This window comes from Atta cephalotes, assembly GCF_000143395.1.
Source record: "Atta cephalotes unplaced genomic scaffold scaffold00088, whole genome shotgun sequence".
Lineage (NCBI taxonomy): Eukaryota > Metazoa > Arthropoda > Insecta > Hymenoptera > Formicidae > Atta > Atta cephalotes.
Window position 1 is genome coordinate 291,684 of NW_012130152.1, and position 22,618 is coordinate 314,301.

The following is a 22,618-nucleotide window of genomic DNA, read 5'->3' on the forward strand; positions in this document are numbered from 1 at the left end:
ATTTCTGAATCTATATGAATCATACAGATTACAGATATATGAATCATTACTTTCCAAACAAAGTATCTTAGTACTGTAGAGTGTACGTACAACATTACGGATCCAAGGCGATAGGGAGATCCATAGATATAACTTGCACCTATCGTGACCAGGATTATGAAATAGAAATTATCTTGTTGTCGTGGATCCGTGGTGTTGCACGCTCTGTATATCACACAGGGTTTGTTCGGTAAGTAACAACTCGTGTATATCATTTCGGTGTGTGCTTTTCAATACCTTGTCGAGATCGGCGACTAAGTAGTTGGTGGATCTTTCTAGAGATCCTCAAGAGAGAATCTAGAAAACGTTCGCCATGATGATGCGAACTGTGATTTTATAGTAAATTTTAAAATAAAGCGTTTTCAGAGCTATGTTCAGGTTTCCACCCGAATGACACCCAAGTCACTTCATAACTTTGTTATTTACTGAATGATAAACAAGAATGACATAATTTTGCAGCATAATGGCTGCACCAATGGCTGCACCAAACTTGAACATTGCTTTGTCAGAATTGCTCTCCCTTGAGGGTTTCTCCCTTGAAGTCTCCCTTGTTAAACAATTCTTTAATCACACAATAAATTCAAATTAGGGAGCGTTTATATTGATCGTAACCGTATGCCGTAATTGGTAAGAATTGACTAATTGATCACAATTGAGTATTCCCTTCTTACAATCGAATGAGAGAAATACTTGAATGTGATTGGTCACTCTTACAGATTACGGCATACGGTTACGGCCAGTATAAATGTTCCCTTAGTTATACATTACATTGTGCATTGGATATAATACCAAAAGTAAATGACAATATATAATTACGGATTCAAATGGATTTGTTATACATTTTATTTCTATACATTGAGTGAGATACAGAAACTAAATAGCCAATCCATAATTATTTATTCAAGCGAATTACAAAGAAAACGGATTTATAAAATCTAAAAACTTGATTCAACATCATTACACAATGAATAATTTTCAATATTTTTCAATAATTTCTTCATTTACCTGAATATTGACATCTAATAACAAAGCAAATTTATGAGCCAGTATGCTTGCCGTTGGCTACGAATATCTTTTGTACTAAAAAAAAATTTTTTAAATAGAGCAAATGAAAGCACAGCGCGGTATTTAGTTTACAACAAAAAAATTCAACATACAATTAATTAAAATTAAATATAATTATATTCAGCTTCAAAACTCGATCACATTTTGGGACCATCTTCAGCGATATACAAGTAGTTTAAAAATTGGATATTTCTTACATTTTTGCATAACAAGCAAATCCCCGCTTAGATGTAAATGCAAAATTTTTCAACATGATACTATGTCAGTGATAATTATTCAATACAAAATAAGAGATATAGAATATTATCAAGTAAAAAAATTTAAAAAACTTTCTATTTGACACTCGCGTGACTTCTGTATCAAATCTGACATTTCTGGAGAATTTGAGTATGAAAAAGCGAAACGCAATCATTCTGATTAGTTAGCTCCTACTCTTTCCTTTTCATTATTGTTCGCTATTTCTTTTTCCATCAGGTCGCACCTTCAAAATTTTGTTATTATTTTAACGCATAGATATACGACGAAAAAGATGTGCGTTTGATGGCGTATATGATGCGTATATAATAGCAAAGATGCGACGATAACGATAACAAAACTTCATTAAAAGTTATATCCAGCAGAATAGACCTGCTGGATTCGCTGCCAAAACGTCGCACTAGAAAAAGCGGCAATTGATATATAGGATATATACTACGATCACCAGCATGAGCGCTTAGTGAGTAGTTATAGTTCTGAAATACACTCGTAGATACTGATGACTGAGGGTGATATTTCATTTGTGCGGTTTTGTCATACAAAAAACACGACAAATTTTTCAAGTCTTGATTGGCTATGGGATAGAGATATCCGAGGACTTCTCTGTTTTGTATAAATCTGTCATACGACAAAAACGCACAAATGAAATAACATCCTGATGGCTGCATTCAGCAGACACTCAACAGTTGAGTGAGCGTTCGCTATTACTGATATGTTGTTCTAGATTATCCAATCAGACTTTAGATTTAGAAGAATATCAATAACTGCAAGTCTTCACTGAACTATATGAGTCTGCTGCCATTGGGCGCATTTAAGCTGGACAAAGCTACTAGTAGACTTTGCTTATCATGCAATAGAATGTGATTAGTTGGATCGATAAATAGGAACTCGCTAATCATGTTCATTTGCTCGGCGAGCAGGCTAGTTTCTTTGTCAACTTGAACACGTCCAGTGATGAGTTGCGATGTTCACAAATTGACACTTAATGGTGTATTAAGATATAGGCTGTGTTCAGCAGAATATATATTTTGCAAATTTGCAAGTTTTCTTCTATTGGATTCTATATTTCTATATTTTTAAATTCTAGAAGAATGGTCTTATATCAGCACACAATCGTAAAATAGTTGCAAAAACTTCTGCTGAAACTCATTGTGTTTTTTTCACGATGTATTACGGTTGTTAGTTTTTTCCGGCTTGAAACCTGGAGATTTCATTTATCTTGTTGAAGATTGCCTGCTACTTTCAAAATTGTTATTATGTTGTAATGCGTTTTTCAAAAAACGTAAAAAGAGCATTATCTGTTTTCCATCAGCCAGGGAAAATTAGTTTTAAAAAACTGTTATCACAAAACTGTAATCCGGACGAAAACCGGAGATCTGGCAACTGTGATCAAGATATTGAGATAATCAGCCAACTGTGTAATAGTTTCTACACACTGAATGTGGAAACGCTTACCGCGCAGCAAAATGTGATGCGATAGCTAATAAGTTATAGCTCTTTTATTGATTATCGTGTCGCATTTGCCACGTGACAAGCTACGTCTAGTGTGCAGAAGCCATTTCGCGCTTGTTTACAAGTGATGCATATTTGACCCCGTGCAACTCAGAAAATCAGCCCTTTCACTTTTGCTTCACCAATTGACGCCGCTCTCTACTAACCGAACGTGGCGTCATCAATTAGTGGAGCAAAAGTGGAGAGGCTGATTCTCTGAGTTGTGAGTTGTGCGGAGCCAAATAGCATCACAGGTTTACAATACGTTATATGTAGAGGGAATGGGCGTAAACGGCACGCGGCGGCTCGGCTGCTAACCTAATGGCCAGTCACAGCTAGAAAAAATTGAAAAAATCACTACGCAGAAGTCGCTATGATTGGTAGTGAACAATTACAACAGGGTGCAACCATTCTCGACACACATGATTCATTAATGTGTGTGATCACTGGTCATGGCAGGCCAGTGTCGTAAGGAATTCTTCCTATCCTTGCTGTGCCAAGGGACATCATTTATGTCGGTTACCGTACGCATAGAATTTGCCAAATTATTAAAATGTTCCTACCAAAAAAATTTAGCCAAATCCTCTCTACGTGATTTTTGTTATTAAATGTCCCTACGAATACAGAGAATTCCCTATGACTGGCAACACTGCGACAGGCTGTCGACAGGTGACATTGTCCATTGCAAGCGGGCGCGAATTTGCAACCCTGAGACCCTGACACCTGACACATAGAAAAACTTAAGAGCATTCTAAAGATGATTAGTCATAGTGTAACTAGGATTTATAGACAGATGATTTACACGTCACTACATACAGAATAGTAGTACATTAACATCTCACGCGCACATATACATAAATTTTTGTATAACAATGTTTTGATAATTAGACAATTCTAATTCCAATTTTAAGAACTCTGCGTTGTTTCTTCGTGCAAACTACTAGTCTGTGGACTATTATTTCGTAAGTACAGATTGCACAGTTTTTATGAAAGCAGATGTTATCACGACGTGCTCTGGAACACTATTAGCCTAAGAAACGATAAAAATCTCAATTTTTTTTATTTTTATGTTCTCGGCAAAAACATGTATTCACAAACATGTATTAATGCATACTTTAATCATGGAAAAGGAGTTTTGAATCTAAAAGAGAAAGAAGTAATTATTATTCAAAAATTATATGGTTTAGTCCACAAATGGCTCTAGAATCCTCTTTAAAAAAAGGTAGAATTTCATGTCTTGCTAAATAAAATAAACAATTGGAGCAACAGATCAGTCGCTGTTAGGCCGAGTTCACATCTTGACGGAAAAGCGGAAGTCAATCAGAACTCAAAAGGGAAAGACAGAGCAGACAAGCGAAATGTACCACTACTGCGAGTTCCGATTGGTTTCCGCTTTTCCGCTTTCCGCTTTTCTGCCAAGCCTTAAATGTAAATCCGGCCGTACACTAGCGGTTGAAATTTTGTATTGGGTTGTCCGGAAAATTCATGCCGATTTTAAAGAAAAATTGAAACGCAAAAGATTTAATATACATTTATTAAATTTAAATCTTTTGCGGCACGAACTTTCCGGACAACCCAATAGTTTGAACAGTTTCAACTATGAACATCAAACACTGTTGACAAAGTGCTCGTGTCGACCGTATTGACTAGCATTGATCACGATTTATATAATCTATTCTTTTTTTTTTGTTGATTCAAATAAAAGGATTCGATGCAGTTGGAATATCTAACTGTGAATAACTTTAATGTAACATATTAATATTGCAAATAACACAAACGTGAACGAATGTTATTAAATCTGTCACTCAAATATCAAATTCAGCATTCCTTGACCCTTTTTCATAAAAGTCAGTTTTCATAAAGTCACGTAATCTTTTTTGTTACTAAAACGATTACTTTGTGCAGTTCGTGAAAATGCACCTTTGACATAAGACTTAAGCACTTAAACAGTGACCTTTTTTATATCGTTAAATTAGGTAGTACGCGTATCAAATTGGTGCAAATTAAATATTTTATACGGCTTTATTTATATCGATTTGTCTCAGAATGGACACGATGTCTTCATTGCTTTCTCTTTCTCCCCTCCCTCTCTCCCTCCCTCCCGCTCCTCTCTTCCGCTCTTTCTTCCTTCTTCCTCTCCTTCATTTCTCTCACTTGTGATTCGTGAGTATCAGACCAAAACGCACTGAAGTAATCTCTTAGTGTTTATACTCAATATATCAAGTGATTTGGTATGGATATAGTACTTAATACGCATACATAAAAATCAATGAAAATTTATGCTAAAAAATTTATATGGAAATTTGATGGCCCTGCTTGGTATAAACTAGGCTAGTAAGAGTATGGTCAATGTGATGTTGCAAACACTTTGAAGCGTTTTTAGTCAGTTTGTAAAATTTTTTCTAATTGGTCCATCAAATGCTTCGAAGCATTTGGTAGCGAAATTTTGACTACAACCTAAGAAAATTCAACATTCGACATTTGCTACCGCTCACGTTAAGTCTTATACTGATTCTATAATGAGTTGACAGTCTTATTGGTGAAGTTGACCAAAGTCAACTTGTACAATTAACGATAATTAAATATTGGCCAACTTCACTGATTAAGGGCCAAATTGTCAGAACTTTGCAAATCTACGAATTTATTAAATGGAATAAAAAATATACATACGTATGAATAATATACGTAAGTGAAATAGAAGAGAAAACTTGAATCTCCATTCTAATGATGAGTGTTGAACATTTTTTTATCTATCCTTCCCGAAGTTCAAATTATATTTCAATATGGTGCACTTATAATTGTATGAATGTATGTACGTAAAATGTATGTACATAAATTATATGAATGTGTGTACATAAAGTACATATGTTTTTTTATTTACTATAATATGCAATTAAAGAATAAAATTTTATTATATTATTCACGTAGATCAATTATGTTATGAATTAAAAAACAGGAATGTAATGAAAATGTATAATAAGTAAGAAAATAAATGTACTTTTATACGTACATACATTCATATAATTTTACGTGTATTCAAACTGCGGGAGGGATAGATACAAAAATGTTCAACATTATTGGAATTGAGACTCAAATTTTCCTTTCTATTCTACTTACATATATTACACGTATGTAGAAAAATCCAAACAAAAAAAGTTACGAAAAAATATCATTTAAATCCATTTTTAAAGCCGCTTATAGCGGACTTTGAATCCATTTTTCTAATGAATATTAAATTCGAACGAATAGCACACACTTTAGTTAATAGGAGATAGGATATTATAACTTATAACCATTACTTTTTCAAAATTAATTGGATATCTGGGTAACTTTCCTTATGAGTTGTTTATGAAACAATAATATTAAAAAAAGCTTCAAAAGAAAGATTTATCTAATTTATATCAATCTGCAAATGATATATATATATACGAGCGCTGAGCGAAGACTCGAAATGATAAACAAAACAATATTGCGTCTAACAATTGTGTCTAGTAAGCGACCTTGCAAGAGAGATGCGTTGCAATATGTTAGATAAGGATAAATGATTGTGTTTGAGTGAGACACGATATATAATAAATATAAGAAATGAATGAAAGATGTCACTACTATCGAATTTGAAATTAAAAAATGTTTGTACTATCGACTTCGATCGAGTTCGGTCGTCGTTCTAACATCCTCTTAAGATTAATAACATATTCGATTTATGTCTGATTTATGTTTCGGTTTTAATTCTAAAATCCTAAAATTCAGCCAATGGTCGCGTTCAGCAGACTCAATTGTTGCGGAGCAGATTCATAATCGTTTGCTGCTATTGAATGATCTAAAAGGGTACATCAATCTGCTGAATGCAATCAATCAAATATAGATTTCAGTTAGGACCAATTAGGACTGGCTCTATTGGCTGATTTTTAGGATTAAGATCGAACCAAGCATTACTGGCTACATTTACACTGCACCTTTAATCAAGTTTAATAACATCTGTAGTTATAAAATTGGCCAATCGTTCCGTTCTTCCAAGGAATAGCTATGATTGACCAATTAACTACTGATGTTATTAAACCCGATTAAGCGTGCCGTGTAACAGAAGTGTAAATAACTCGACCCGACTCCGAGTCAACGGTCTTTTTAGTTGCATTTCTTGCATAGTAGTTGTTCTTTTATAGTTCTTTTACAGTTAAACAGAACAGACTATTGACTCGGAGTCGGGCCGAGTCAGTAAATCGAATACGCTATAAGACTTCTGACTCATTGTAGAATCATAATTAATAATGATCTCATGATATAAAGACAAGGATATGCTCGTTCGGTGATAGGCCACTGCGTATGCAACAAACATACGGCCAGCCCCCTCTATCCGCAGGAATTCTTGTTCATTATATTCTAGCTGTATGAGATAATTCTTCCTGAGTAGCATCTGTGCGTGTTAACATACTATTGGGAGTACAAATAAATTTCCGCCGTTTGCAAAAGATGGCGCCACTAATAAACTATAATTAAAATTGTTTGATGTAAAACGACATATCATAAGATTGGACAACACCATAACCTTGAAATATTAGCGATTTTGTATCAGCATCATATATTTTTTTTTGTACGAAAATGTCGTTTTGAGCCGAATAAGCGTCATTTGCGGGAATTTTTGATTTACTTCTTGAAGAAATCTGTAGCTGAGGCTCATAGATTGCTTGCAAAAGCATATGGTGATGCTGCCTTAAGTGAGAGAAGTTGTCGTGGGTGGTTTCAAAAGTTTAAGAACAATGAATTTGACGTCGAAGACAAAGAACGTAGCGGAAGGCCGAAAGTGTACGAAGACGCGGAATTGGAAGCATTATTGGATGAAGATTCGTGCCAAACGCAAAAAGAACTTGCACTTACATTAGGAATAACTCAACAAATAATTTCATATCGTTTGAAATCATTGGGAATGATTCAAAAGTAAGGGAATTGGATTCCATATGAACTGAAGCCGAGAAACGTTGAAACGCCGATTTTATACATGTGAAATGCTGCTTGCCAGGCATAAACGAAAGGGTTTTTTGCATCGTCACTGGTGAAAAATGGATCCACTACGATAACCCAAAGAAGAGGAAATCATGGGGACCACCTGGCCATGCTTCAACATCGACAGCCAAGTCGAATATTCATGGAAAAAAATTCATGTTGTGTATTTGATGGGATCAACTTGGTGTCGTGTATTATGAGTTGCTCAAACCGAGAACGAGATCATTATTGGGGCTCTCTACCGAACACAATTGATGAGATTGAAAAGATTGAATTGAGCATTCAAGGAAAAACCCGCCCACTACTACTCCAGGCATAACAAAATTATTCTCCTGCATGATAATGCTCGACCACATGTTGCGGCGCCGGTCAAAATCTACTTAGAAACACTCAAATGGGAAGTTCTACCCCACCCGCCGTATTCTCCAGACATTGCTCCTTCCGACTACCACTTGTTCCGATCGATGACGCATGACCTGTCTGAGCAGCATTTCACATCATATGAAGATACCAAAAATTGTATTATCGATGATTGGATAGCCTCAAAAGATAAAGATGATTCTTCCTACGCGGTCCACAACCTACCAGAAAGATGGGAAAAAGTAGTGGCTAGCCATTACTTTGAATAAAACATTATGTACCGTTCTTTCATAATAAATTAATTAATTTAACTTAATTTTTGATGAAAAAACGGAAACTTATTTGTACTCCCAATATAAGTAAGGATTGTGCTTATATTACAAATAAAAAAATAAGTTATGCAATGAAAGGATGCACGAACTATATTCGAAAAATGGACAATATGTCAAGAAAAAGGTGCAAAAATGGTTTGAAATGACACGTTCGAATTTGCGTAACGATGACGTATACTTGTTAACAATTCTATTTAGCCAGTGGACGTGAACATGTGTATGAGCATACTCTTGTCTTTATATTGTATCATGATTGCCAACATATGTATGTGCAGTACATGCCGAATAAATTTTGTAGTTCAAAGTTCGAGTGATTTCATATTAAAAATGTGTTGTGCAGTTAAAGGATGTGAAAATTACTATCATAAGACAAAAAATGAATCGGATTGAAAGGTGTCGGAAAATTTTTTGGATTAAAAGCATACATTCGAATTTCGTGTTTAATGATGACGTACGCTTGTGAACAATTCTTATTGGTTTTTAAGGTTGGGGGCATGGCCATGCACATGAGCATATCTTTGGCTTTATACAATAGTTTTTACTATGATTGATTAATTCGCTTACTAGTTTACTCGTTTTACTGCTTAAGTTTTTTTGTGTATCTTCTTTGAAGAAAATTCTCTGGAAATTTCAAAATTAATCGTCATATTTATTACATCATATTGTATACGTAATTTAAATAATGTTTGCAAATAGGTACATTGGGGGCATCATCCACTCAGACCAGAATTTTTAGAATCTACTTACTTCTTGTATCGAGCCACAGGTGATCATTATTATTTGGGAGTTGGACGTAAAGTTCTCAAGAGTTTGCAAACGTATGCAAGAGTGCCATGTGGTTATGCAGCTGTATCGGATGTTAGAACTAACAAACATGATGACACAATGGATAGCTTTGTATTGTCTGAGACATTTAAATACTTATTTTTATTATTCGTGGAACCAGGCGAATTGGTTTTAGACTTGGATGAATTTATTTTTACCACTGAAGGTCATTTATTGCCACTTACACTTGCTTCCATCAGGACAAATATCTCATCTGTAAGTATATATTGCAAGCTGCAATTGATTCGGCATTACAGTGATGTAAATTTTACTTTTTAATTAGGATCTTGAACGCGATATTGTTTATGTGGACGAGTTTGACCGTACTTGCCCAAATAGTTTGCATTTATTTCCGGCAACAGTAAGGCAACCTTTGAGAAATATGGTAGAGGATGTTTGTCCGAGACGATCGGTTAAGCGAAGATTAAGCGCATCGCAATTTCAGGTATTTATTTACATTAAATTCATATTTTTTAACAAAAATTTATTTAAAGATCAAATTTTTTTTCTACAGGCAAATAATTTAGAACATCTGAAAATGTTGAGTGATATGGGAATAACAACTCTAACATTAACCGATGGACGGGTTCAACTTTTGCACACATTTTCTAATGTAATTTGTCACATTAAACATCATAAAACATTATATTTAATATATTATTATCTTATTTTGTATATGATACATTATAATAATACGTTATACATAGTGTAAATAAAGTAAATATTCTAGGGATGTATATGATTTGCCATTATAACTTTCAATCTTACATACGTTATTGTAAAATATAAAAACTCCTTCTATTATTTACTGTGTTGCAAATCTGTAGTATATGTATCTGCATATAACATTATTACTACATATAATTATATTACATAAATACGTATAACATATGTGAATAGATTTCTAATACTTGCAGTGAAAACGGAATACAACTGAAGAAAAAAAATTGGAAATTAAGTGCTTCTAGATTTATATTTATATGAATTTTTTCATGTTTGTTTGTCAAATACATCCTTAGAATATTTGACATTTATTCATTTAAACTTTATATATCATAAACTATATTTGTTAAAATAGGCAAAGACACCACAAGATTCGGAGGAAGGATTATTGTTTATGCAAGAAATGGTTGAACTTACCAAGATGCAAATACAACCGGAAACTAAACCGCAAACAGTAACGTTCACAAAACCTAACACAGATCCACCAGAAAAAATTACGTTGTTAGCCGGACCAGCACAGTTTGGACCTGAGTTACAGAATTTCGATAAGATTACTGGAAAAGTAATATTTACATATCCACCCGCAGCTTGCACAGATCTGCTGAACGCGGATAGATTGGCAGGAAAGATAGTAATAATGGATCGAGGAAATTGCATGTTCATAGAAAAGGTATATGTCGCTGCAAAATATTTTTCCAAATCATCTTTCATTAGCTTTAGATTTTCATGTTTGATTCTAGGCGCGAAGAATTCAACAAGCTGGTGCTCTTGCCGGAATAGTATTGGATAACGTTGCAGGTTCGAGTGCAGCAACTTCGCCCATGTTTGCAATGTCAGGCGATGGAAAAGAGATCGATGATGTCACAATACCTGTCGTGTTTCTCTTTTTCACAGAAGCAGCTGAACTGATGACAGCTATTAATATGGCAAATGGCGATCTTACTGTCACACTTGGTAACTATGAAGAGTCAAATATCGTACTACAAAATAAACATATTATTCTCGTGCATTATTTTTTAATTCTTTCATGTTTGGAATCGATTTTTTAAGGCAAAAATATTATTCGAAATATTATTTTTAGAGTTATTATATTAACAGTTAAAATAGAAAAGCTTTTCTTTTGAATTAAATTTTAGAGAATCGAAATGATAATTAAATTAAAGTAAACTTATTTTATTACAACTTATAGAATATTTAACTTATAGAATATTTAAAAGTTAAAAATCGCAAAGATGTGATAAATGATGATTTCTCACAATATTTTCATAAAGGAAAAATTGATTCTAAAGAATCTGTTAAAATTTACTGCATATTCTTACAAATAGATACAGATCATTACAAATAGATAAACTTTACCCATTTTTATATGGGTTCTGGATTTCTTATTTATATATTTTGATAATATTAATTATATATTTTGATAATTTAGAGTATACGGCAATTGCCCACGATATAATTGCGCACAATCCAATCACAGCACTAAAAAAAAAATCGTAAACTTCCTACGTAGAAGTCGCGCTGATTGGCAGTGAGCAATCGCTACAGTGCGCAATTGCACCGCTCACTAATACTTACAAGGGATACCAGCCAAAAAATCAGATAATTCTGAAACATTGTATACGATTAAAGGAGTTACGTTCCGTAACGTAAAGCTATTTTTTGTTCATGCGAAATTACAATTTTAAAATTATAATGAAAAGAAAACTTGTTATTTATTTATTTATTGTATCCTCTCGCTCTGATTTTCAAAAAAAATTTTTTAATTCTAAAGTATTCTTGAAACTATTCAACTTTTATTCAGAATATTTTTTTCTATCTTTTACAGTTTCAACAATATTCGCTTTGAAATAAAAAAAAACTGATTTTTTTTCAAAGAGGTGTTTCACCCCCCTAAAACTATAACTTCGCACGAACAAAAAATAGTCCTCTGTTACGGATGAACTACTCTACTCGCACATAATGGCTGCATTCGACAATAGACAGAATTTTTTAAATTTTATTTTGCTTAATAATTTTCAGGTTGTTCTTAGTTAGCTATAATGAAAGATTATTTAATAGAGGACAAAATGTTTCATAGACACACACAATTCTCAATGCTCTTCATAGATAATCTTTTTGAAACATCTAAAAAGTTTATAAATTTACAAGCTCACAAATACAAATATAAAATACAAGGAGCATTCAGCCACAAGATGCTTTTGCGAATGTCATATATTTAAAATTCTTATTTTAACAATAACAAATCCATAAACATTTCGGCCTATATCACATTATCTTTAGTATGCTGTATAAATAACATATCAGATTCGCAGCCAAAAAATTAAATATCATAAGATTAAACAATAGCTAGCTGATAAACCTTTAATGACATTGATATTCCTGATATTGCCAAAGTTATATTACAATTAGATCAACGCTTTAATTTATCCAATAATACTCATACTGATAAAGAGGCAACAGTAGAATATATTAAGTACATTGAAAGTAATTTAATTAAATTAGATGAAAGAACACATAATTTGATCAGGATTCAATTCCAATTTTACAAACAATAAAATATACGACTACGAATAATTCTGACAACAATTACTAAAAAAAGCATAAAAGTTTTAAAAAATTTTATTTGTGAACAGTATTTTAATTATTAAAGTGAAAAACAAAGAAAATACCACCGTAATATTAAATGTAGACGACAAAAATAAAATGAATGATATTTTGTCGGATCAAAATACTTACACTAATGTGAATAAAAATCCTATTAATAAAATAATGACGGAAATTCTAATGAAATAGAAAAACAAAAAACTTATAGACCAGACCTATAAAAAATTGTATGTTTCTGACGATTGCCGAAAATTGTCGAGGATTTATGGTCTTCTAAAAGTACACAAAGAAGGGAATCCCTTAAGATTAATAGTTAGCTACATAAAGTCTTTTCATCTTGCAACTTATTTAAAAGATATTGAAAAAAACATAGAAAAAAATTTCGGCTATATTAAAAATAATTTTGAACTTGTCAAAAACTCAACGGCACGCCAATAGAACATAATTATAAGATTGTGTCGTTTGATGTAATATCGATGTACACTAACATACCTAAACATCTAGTATTAAAAAATATAAAAAGAAGATGGGAACAGATACACAAGAATATTCAACTCGAGGAATTCTTAACTGCAATTTCAATCATTTTGGATTCTATGTTTTTTAAATTCAATGATACAATTTTTAAAGTGAAAAATATAAAAAAGCCCATCAAAGCCTACATCAGCTGTTCGGATGCACAGAAAATTCTTTATTTTCGTGTGAATGTAACAAAACGAATAAAATAAACGTTTCGACTTTAATTCCTTATCAATATAAAATATAAATCGAAATTACATAAATAATGCAAATTCCAAGTTGATGATTCCCGATAATTTAGTTCGTTCTTCTTTATGTCAAATTAGCTATGTAATGAATAGCTCAATGATTATTAAAAATATTAACTTATACAATAATAATATAAAAACTTATATAAAATAAAACCGATATCATACATTGCGTCACTAAGTAGAATCACATCACTCATCAGATTATCAGATTGTTAGATTTGTGTAGTCATTCAAAAGAAACACAAAAACGAATTAGAATTATTAAAATCAATTGTCTGAATTTTAATTACAACAATTTTTAAATAAATTTTTGGAATGCTATCAATATCGGGGATCTCCATTTTCTTCGATATTGGCGTTTATTGTACAAGATCTGGAGAATGATATTTTCAAGACCATCAATACAGATATTCCTTTTTATTATCGCTATGTTGATGATATTATATTAGTATCTCCACAAGATCAAATCGATGAAATATTCGATCTTTTTAACTCGTATCATGAAAGAATGAAGTTTATGATTGAGCATAGCGATGATAAGGGAATTAGTTTTCTTGTGAGACTAATGGAAGAATTATTTTTGATTATAAAAAACTCACGAACTCAGGCAGATTTTTAAACTTCACTTCTAATCATCCAGTTGAACACAAAAAAGGGGTAATAATAGGGCAGTTGGACAGAATTTTATCTTATCACATCCTAAATTTTCAGAAAATATTTCCTCCATAATCAATACATTCCTCAACAATGGATATCTATTAGACTTTATTTTTTACCATAAAAAATAAAATCAAATTATAATTTTCCCATACAGAAAATTTAGAAAGAAATTTAGATAAAAAAAATAAGAATGTATCAGACTCTACTATAAAAAAAAGGTTTTTTTGTAGTTCCATATTTAAATAACGTCTCGAAAAAATTTAACTGTAGCTAAGAAATTCGACATCAAGATTACGCACAAACCAATGAATACATTCAATACTTTTATTAAAACAGGAAAAGACGTTTAAAAAAAGAAGAGCACGCCGAGGTAGTAGAGTTTCATCGAGTAGTAGATTAATTGTTTAGACTGCGAAGCCTCACATGTCGGGCAAACAAAAAGAAAATTAAATACGCATATATAAAAGAATATAAAACAGACATAAAAAAAATCAATTCTCTATCTGTTGTGTCTCAACACCGGTTGCATAACAAATCTAGATTGGAATAATGTGATTGAAGAAGATTGTAGATTCAAAACCATCTTACTACAGGAGAATGATTTCCGAGATGATGTACATTAAAAAACAAGAATTAGGATTAAATTTGCGGACATCTGGTGCGGATTACGGATTACGGGCTGTATGTGACGGCATCCTAATGCCTATTCTACAATAACCATAAGTACAGCTGTAAGTGATTATAGTTGTGAGAATTGACCAATCGATCAAATATTATCCTCACATTCAACTTGATTAATCAATTCTTACAACTATGCGACTATTGTAGAATAGGCTTTACTGTTTTACGTCTACCAACAATTGTCCATGTCATTGCGCAATTTTTTCATCACATAAAGTATCTGCGTAATGACAACTTGGTAGGCGTGTAAAGATAGTTACAGAATAGAGGCCCTGTTGCTATGATGTGATAGCTTTAAAATGCCATATTATATTAAGTAATAAAAATCTCAATTTCAAAATTTTTTGTCGTTCTCAGCAGACTCCACTTTATAGATACGTATATTTTAATCCTGGAAAAAGATTTTCGAATCAGAAAAAAAAATTGTTATACAGAAATTATATGGGTTAGTCGGTAATACAAATGATTTTAGGACTTTAGAAAATTGATGCGCAATGAACCATTAATATTTGACAAAATCAATTTAATACGTTGAAATTTGCGTGCTTACATGTTCCGACTCATTTTTTAGTCTTCATCGGAGTGTAAACAAAAAAGTTGAGATCACAGTACATATATAAACGTTGAACCTTAACCTGCATCGCATATGTCGATATAATCAAAGTTGAAGTGAAACAAATATACGTTTTATTTCAGTTTATTGCACCATTTGCACCAATTCAGAGAATGCAACAATAAAAAATGCAGCAATAAAATACAAACCTTATATCATGGTGGATATCTTATATCCATTTTTCTTATATATTGCTGAAGTCAGAACGTGTTTCTCACAGTTAACGACAAGCCAATGTTTAATATTTTCATTTCAACTAATTTACTGATGTTGTCTAAACAAAAAAGTTGGATTAGGATATTCACATTATGTATCAACATAGATATTTAAAATTTTTGTTAATTAATTGTATGAAAGAAAATTGACGAAAGAAAATTGGTTGTTTATGTTAAATTGTTATGGCAAAAAAAATTTGAATTGTAAGGAAAATTAGACAAAAAAATTCTTCCAAGAATACAGAGTGTCCGATAATTATTTTGACGGAGTTCGTGGACATGTAGTGCGGACTAAAGAGACGGAAAATCCTTTATCATTTTGCAATTTTCGCAATAGTTGACAAGATATTATATTAACTGCTAAAAATTGCCGAAAATTGGTCTTCAATAATTTTTTACTCAAATGCTATCAACTTTACAGAAAAACTGCAAGAGACAAAAATTGTTTATTTTCTTCTCATAGAGCTCTAAGAATTTTTTCAGAATTTTTTCAGAATTTTTTAATACCGTATTTTTTCATGTTGGAAAATGAGAAAATGCAGTAATAAAAAGTTGATAAAAAATTTTGAAAAAATTCCAAAAACATGATCTCCATTTTTCAAAATGGAATTATATAATTTTTGTACATAATATGATTTCTTTAATTATTCTGCATAAAAATATTAAGATACTAACAAACTAATAGTTTACGAAATATTCAATATTTAAAACATTCAATAATAAAAAACATAAAAATCAAATGCTAAATCTCTTACGTAATAATTATATTCAAATTATAACAACGTATACCATTTCACAATCTAGTCATCATCAGTATGTAAGTTTTAGAATTGTCTCAATATAAAATTAAATTTAAATGTAAATCATTGATTCATAATGTTTTGACCTACTTATGTATAATTATTGTGTATAATTGAACAATAAAATATAATAATTAAATACATAATAATTAAAACAAAATCTTTACTTAATTAACGGTTATTCAAAATTTGTGATTTTTTCATAAATTTTAATATGTATCCATAGAATTTAATTCAATCAAAATACTTCTTTCCTCTGTCAGATATTATTCACAAAGTGTGATCGTCGTGTGGACGCATAAGTCTCAATTTCTGTGATGATATTACGATTAAACCAATATGTTTACCTTGTCGAAAATCGCATCATATATAGATCGACAATGGAAAAATGTTTATATTCATAAACACGATATATATTTGAAAGATAGAAATGCTATGTTAATCTTTCATTATCATCCTCAGAAAGAAATAGTTTGTGAACTTATCATCTATTACGATTCCGGAAAACATGCAATGCTTTTTATTAGGAGAAAATTTTTCTCTACCTAACAGAAATAAGAAGAATATCATATGAAGTTATAAAAAAAGATCTTGCTAAAAAAAACTTACTAAAGAATTACGAGATTTGTTTACAAGATGGAAAAGAGATAAAATTATTAATGACTCTAAATATAAAAGTCTATATTACAGTGATAGGATGCTCTTGAAAATTCATAAATCGGGACTGTCCTATAAAATTATCATCTCTATAGGCAGTCCGTATGATACTATATAATCAAACTTCCTTTCTCCAAAAAATCATGATGGAAATCTATTCTAAAAGCAGACAGTTACATAAAAAATAGCTAAAAAATTGGTGGAGAGTTTCAAAAACATAAATTGAGAACAATTTTGAATTAATTTCTCTCGACATTGTCTCGCTTTTGGGACGAACATCCCATTAGATATTGCAATGGATTGCATAAATGAAAATTAGTTCTATATCTCCAAAAAATGTAGCATTGCAAAAACAGAATTCCTCGTGGCAGTACAGTTTGTACTAAATAATTTAGTACTTTTCTATTCTACTTTTTTTTTACATTTGATAAAAGAATCAATAAATAATGCTTTGGCATACCTATAGGTTCTCCATTGTTCCCCATTGCTAACTTGGTATTGCAAAGACTAGATTGCAGTCTTGATGTCATTTATTAAACAATCCGTTTCCTTTCTATTATCGCTATGTGGATGATTTATTTATTCCCTCTTTCCAAATTGATCTCATACTAGACTGTTTTAACTCTTTCCATCCACGTCTGCAATTTAACATAGAAAGAGGAGGAGATGTATTGAACTTTTTAGACGTCACTATTAGTAAGAAAGAGAATAATCTCACATTTAACTATTCGGTATCACCGAACTTCTCGGGAAGATACTTAAACTTTTATTCAAACCACCCTACCTCTAAAAAAATATGCACGATTACACAATTTAGTAGACAAAGCTTTTTTATTATCTGACTCGATACATCACGAGAAAAATTTAAATTTTATAATTGAGACACTAATTCAAAATATCTAATTCTAATATAACTATCCTAATTCTATAATTGAATGACTATACTAATTCATAATGAATATACAACTCATCACAACTCATCTTTAATACAATTAAACGCATAAAAACTATCATTCATAAAAAAATCAACAGCCATAGAAAATCATTTCAGTTGCCAGAACTCAGAAAGTAATACAACTTGGTTTACAGAATCATATATATCATCAATTTTCAATAAATTTAATTGATTGAAAGTAAAGACGTCAAGATTTCATTCTACAGTATGAATAAATTTAAAAAATTTATCAGAGTCTATAAAGACCTCTTTCGCATCATGCAAAAAACAATTTAATATACAAAATAATGTGCAAAGAATGTGATGTTATATTGGACAGAGCAGAATTAAAAACAAGAATTAGAAAACAATTAGCAATTAAAAACAAGAATATCCAAATATAGAAACTGGAATAGAAATATAAATTGGAATCACTGCTCGTTCTGTTATAATCAATCATAGAATGCAGTATATGCAGTATATATCACGAATTTGATTGAGACAACGTTAAAATCTTGATGAAGAACCTTTGTATAGAAAACATTTAACTTCTGAAATACTTAGTATTAAAAAACAAATAAATGGTCTCAATCTACGAACAGACACAGAAGGTCTTCATAAAGCATATATAGATAATTAACAATATTCGATTTTGTATCATTATTTTATCAATCAGTGTTTGTCTGTGTCGTGTATTATACACTTAATTTAATTTAATTTAATTTATGATAATTTATTTAAGTTATTATATTCAATTTTATTCTACGGACTACGGACGCAATATTTTAATATACAATTTTTCATCATTTTTATTCCTCTATTTAAAATTGTTTTATCATTATTCTTTACTATTACACTGACCGACTTACAATATAAGTTCTTAATCAATTAACATGTCAGTTATGTTTAACCGACTACAATTTGTTCAAGGTCAGTAAGTTTTTACCAGAATAATAATTGTTCCTGCTAATTCTTAAAGAGAAAATTTTCTTATATTTCATTGTCAGCAAAATCAGATTCTCGACACAGTTGTCCAACCGTCATGTGAGCAGCTCCATTTTATCCAATTATTCTGGAAACAACTTACCAAAAGCGATTGAGAAGAAGTCGTAATTATAATTAAATTAATTGTTTTTTCTGAAAGCTCTTTTCTGAGGACTCGAATAAGTAGCTGAAACATGTCAAAAATTCGAATTCATGAGATTAGGTTTTAATAATAACTCAATGTGATTATTGCTTGAATATATTAATTGTTTTTATACAACAAATTCTGTGATTAGCTCTTCAATATCTTATCATTATATATATTTTTAATTTATTTAGAGTTCTTTATTATTATTATTATTATTACTTTATTATTATTATTATTACTTTAATTTGTTAATATTTCATGTCAAAATATATCAAAATAAAGTATAAAATATTTCATGAATTGGTTTTTTATATCTCCACTTTGATACTTGTATATACCTTGTATATACCTGGCTCTTTAATATGTCATTATACATATTTCCTGTCATTATACATATTTTTAATTTATATTATTTAGAGCCCTTTATTATTATTATTACTTTAATTTTTTAATATTTCATGAACTATTGATTTTTTATCTCTACTTTGATACTTGTATATATATCTTAATACTTTTATCTTATATCTTAATATGCAGAATCTTTTATATGCAGAATAATTAGAATCATAGTAGAAATTTATATAATTCCATTTAAAAAAGTTGAGGCAATCTTCATATCTTTTTAGCGCCTCCGACTAGAAAAATATAATGTAACTAAAATATATTACTTTCAAAGTCATTTCACTTTGAAATATTTTTTAGTATCCTTTATGCTTTTTGAGATATTTCCTTGCAGAAATTAAAATCTTGTGAAGTATTTCGCTCTAGTAAACACTCTCCAGCACTCTTTATTACGAAATTTTATTTACTTTATAATATAAGTAAAAGTCAAAACTTTAATAATAATTGATTTTATAAAAAAAATCGACAAAATAATAAAATCAACTACTGCTTTTTTCTGTTAAAATTATATTTCCTGGAAACTCGGATTATTTTAAATATGATTTTCGGATTTAACAAATGAAATTGAGTAAAAAAAATGATGATCCCGATCCTTGTTAATTTCCAAACTAGAATGCATAAACTGCTTTATTACTTACAATAATAAAGCTGTTGATACTTCAATATTTTTATTTAAAAAGAAAAAGAATTAAGTCAAACATATTTAAAGAATTTATAATTAAAAATTTTACATAACATACACACAATTTATCCAGATTATTTTTGAATTAATACTAAATATACAACATTTCTTTCATTATATAAATAAATGTGATTACAGGGATATATTCTTCAAAAGAAGAAATTCAGCTTAAAGCACCTACTGACTTGTCACTGTTTGAACGTTTGAAAGGATCATTAAAATCATTTCTCAGTCGACATGTAACTCAGCAGGTTTGTTGTTTTTTTTTTTGTTCAAAATTTTATATAAGGATACTATTTTATATTTTATATAAAACTTAAAAAATAAAAATTTCATATATTTATAGGCGACAACTATTACATCGAACTTAGATATGATGATTCCGATTGAATTGCAAGAAACTCAGGAGGACACTATTGATTTTCATTATTTTCATGCAGAAATTGTTAAAGATTCACTTGGTGGTGAAATCAGAATTACTGCCGCATCTGAAGCTACAATTATCATCTTGAGACCAGTTTCTACACCGATAGAGGTTTTGTGGCATCAGTTAAAAGAAGTATTCGTCAATCAAATATTTCTCAACACTAAACAAAACAAAGGTATAAGAATCAGAAGTTGTATTTTGGAGAGCTATTACAATTGGATTAACAAGGCGCGTGGTGTACTTATGAAAACGTCTTTATCATATAAAGTTCGATGGTTCTTAAGTGAGCTGTTAGTGGTCGCGCCAAATTCATCTATTAAAAAGATGGGACAATTACTAGAACCAAACAAGCAGCAACTATTGAAACAATATTTACTTACTAATATGGATACTATGGTGCTGAATTTAAAAACCATAGCTACAAAATTGAAGAATGTAAAATCTGTGAGTCCCGAAATGGAACAACTGCTAAAAATTTCGGAATCTGGCATTACGCAAGTTGAAAATTATTCATTTCTACGTCATATGTTAACTGATTTGTTTGACGAAGAAGAAGAGATCCTTAATCAGCATGTCGCCCTTTTGGATCGTATTCATGCAGAAGTTCATACTACATATCAAGAAATATTAATTGATGGTGTCCAAAGGCATTTAGAGAAATCAGGAGTGGAAGATAGTTCATATTATGACATATTGATTGCCGATTTGCAAAAGAATTTAAAAAATATAGATAAAAAAGAAAATATACTTAGGAAAACTAAAGAAAACAATTTGGCAGTCGCTGAATTTATTAGTGACAGTAATACAGGTAAATCAGAACTGGAAAGAAAAAACCTTAGAATCTTAAAGAAAATTAAAGAATCAAATACTGAAAAGTTAGAGGATTTTGAATATTTCATATTAACGGAAATAGAAAAAGCAGTGAAATATTCTGAGCAAAATATCTTACAAAAATATGAAGATATAAGCGACGAATCGAAAAACATTATGACAAAAAATAAAAAGGATAAGAATATTGTCAAATCCGGCGAAATTATTCTGCACTCTTCTCAAAATCAGAGCGAGAGTGAAAATAGAGAGAATAAAGTTCGAAGTTCCTTTCAGAAAGAAATAGATTTTCTTCAACTAACAAAAGTAGATGCGAAATTTAAAGAAACAACTACAGATAAAAAGATAGAAAAGTCTTCTGCAGATTCTGCATCGAGTGATACTAATAAAATTCACATTTTTGATGCGTCTATGGCTAAAGATACATCCAATACAAGGATTACGTCTCCCAATAATAAACATACTTTATTACAAGAATTACAAAAAGACATTAGTGATATACAACATAGTCACAAGACTGATTTAAGAACAAAGACATCCAGTCGGAAAGATTTTGTTGAAAATAAAATTATATCCACTGATTTACTGAAAGAGTTTAAAAATCCTATGTGGATTATCAATGAGGAAAAAGTGTTTCAAAAGAAATCACAAATGGCAAATACGCTACATAGTACCACAAAATCTAATAAAGTAAAGTATGATGAAAAAAAGTACATGAATAAAAATAAAGCAACTAAACCAAAATCGAGTATAGCTAAACATATCGATAATGAATTATAACAATAATTTTGAAATTTAGACTATAATTATAATTATTATGCAAAAACAGAATTTCCAACGGCCATAAGGCTACTGCATTATAACTGATATTTTTGCATTGTGATTTAGATGTGCATATAATCAACACGTTCCGTGTGTCACCATCGATGACACGTTAAATTTTTCATTCAGACCGCGTATTCCACGAATAGTACACGATGTGACTATTCTGTGCACAGGAGTAGCTCGGCATGGAACGTGTTAATTGACCTCTAAAACACCTCTTGCGCGCGCGCAACACACACACACACACACACACACACACACACACACACGAGAAGTAATACTAAAGTAAAATTATAT

General features: G+C 30.8%; 1 protein-coding gene across 1 annotated transcript in view; it reads left to right on the forward strand.

The window, feature by feature from the left end:
* The window catches only part of LOC105624777 (ER degradation-enhancing alpha-mannosidase-like protein 3), a 43,128-nt gene extending 20,852 nt beyond the window's left edge, over positions 1-22,276 (forward strand). Inside the window, exons 11-17 of the mRNA XM_012206128.1 lie at positions 9,240-9,584; positions 9,652-9,813; positions 9,883-9,981; positions 10,447-10,761; positions 10,832-11,045; positions 20,380-20,492; positions 20,588-22,276. Of these exons, the coding sequence (XP_012061518.1) occupies positions 9,240-9,584; positions 9,652-9,813; positions 9,883-9,981; positions 10,447-10,761; positions 10,832-11,045; positions 20,380-20,492; positions 20,588-22,276 (2,937 nt within the window). The remainder of the gene's footprint in view (positions 1-9,239; positions 9,585-9,651; positions 9,814-9,882; positions 9,982-10,446; positions 10,762-10,831; positions 11,046-20,379; positions 20,493-20,587) is intronic.
* The last annotated feature ends 342 nt before the right edge of the window (positions 22,277-22,618 follow it).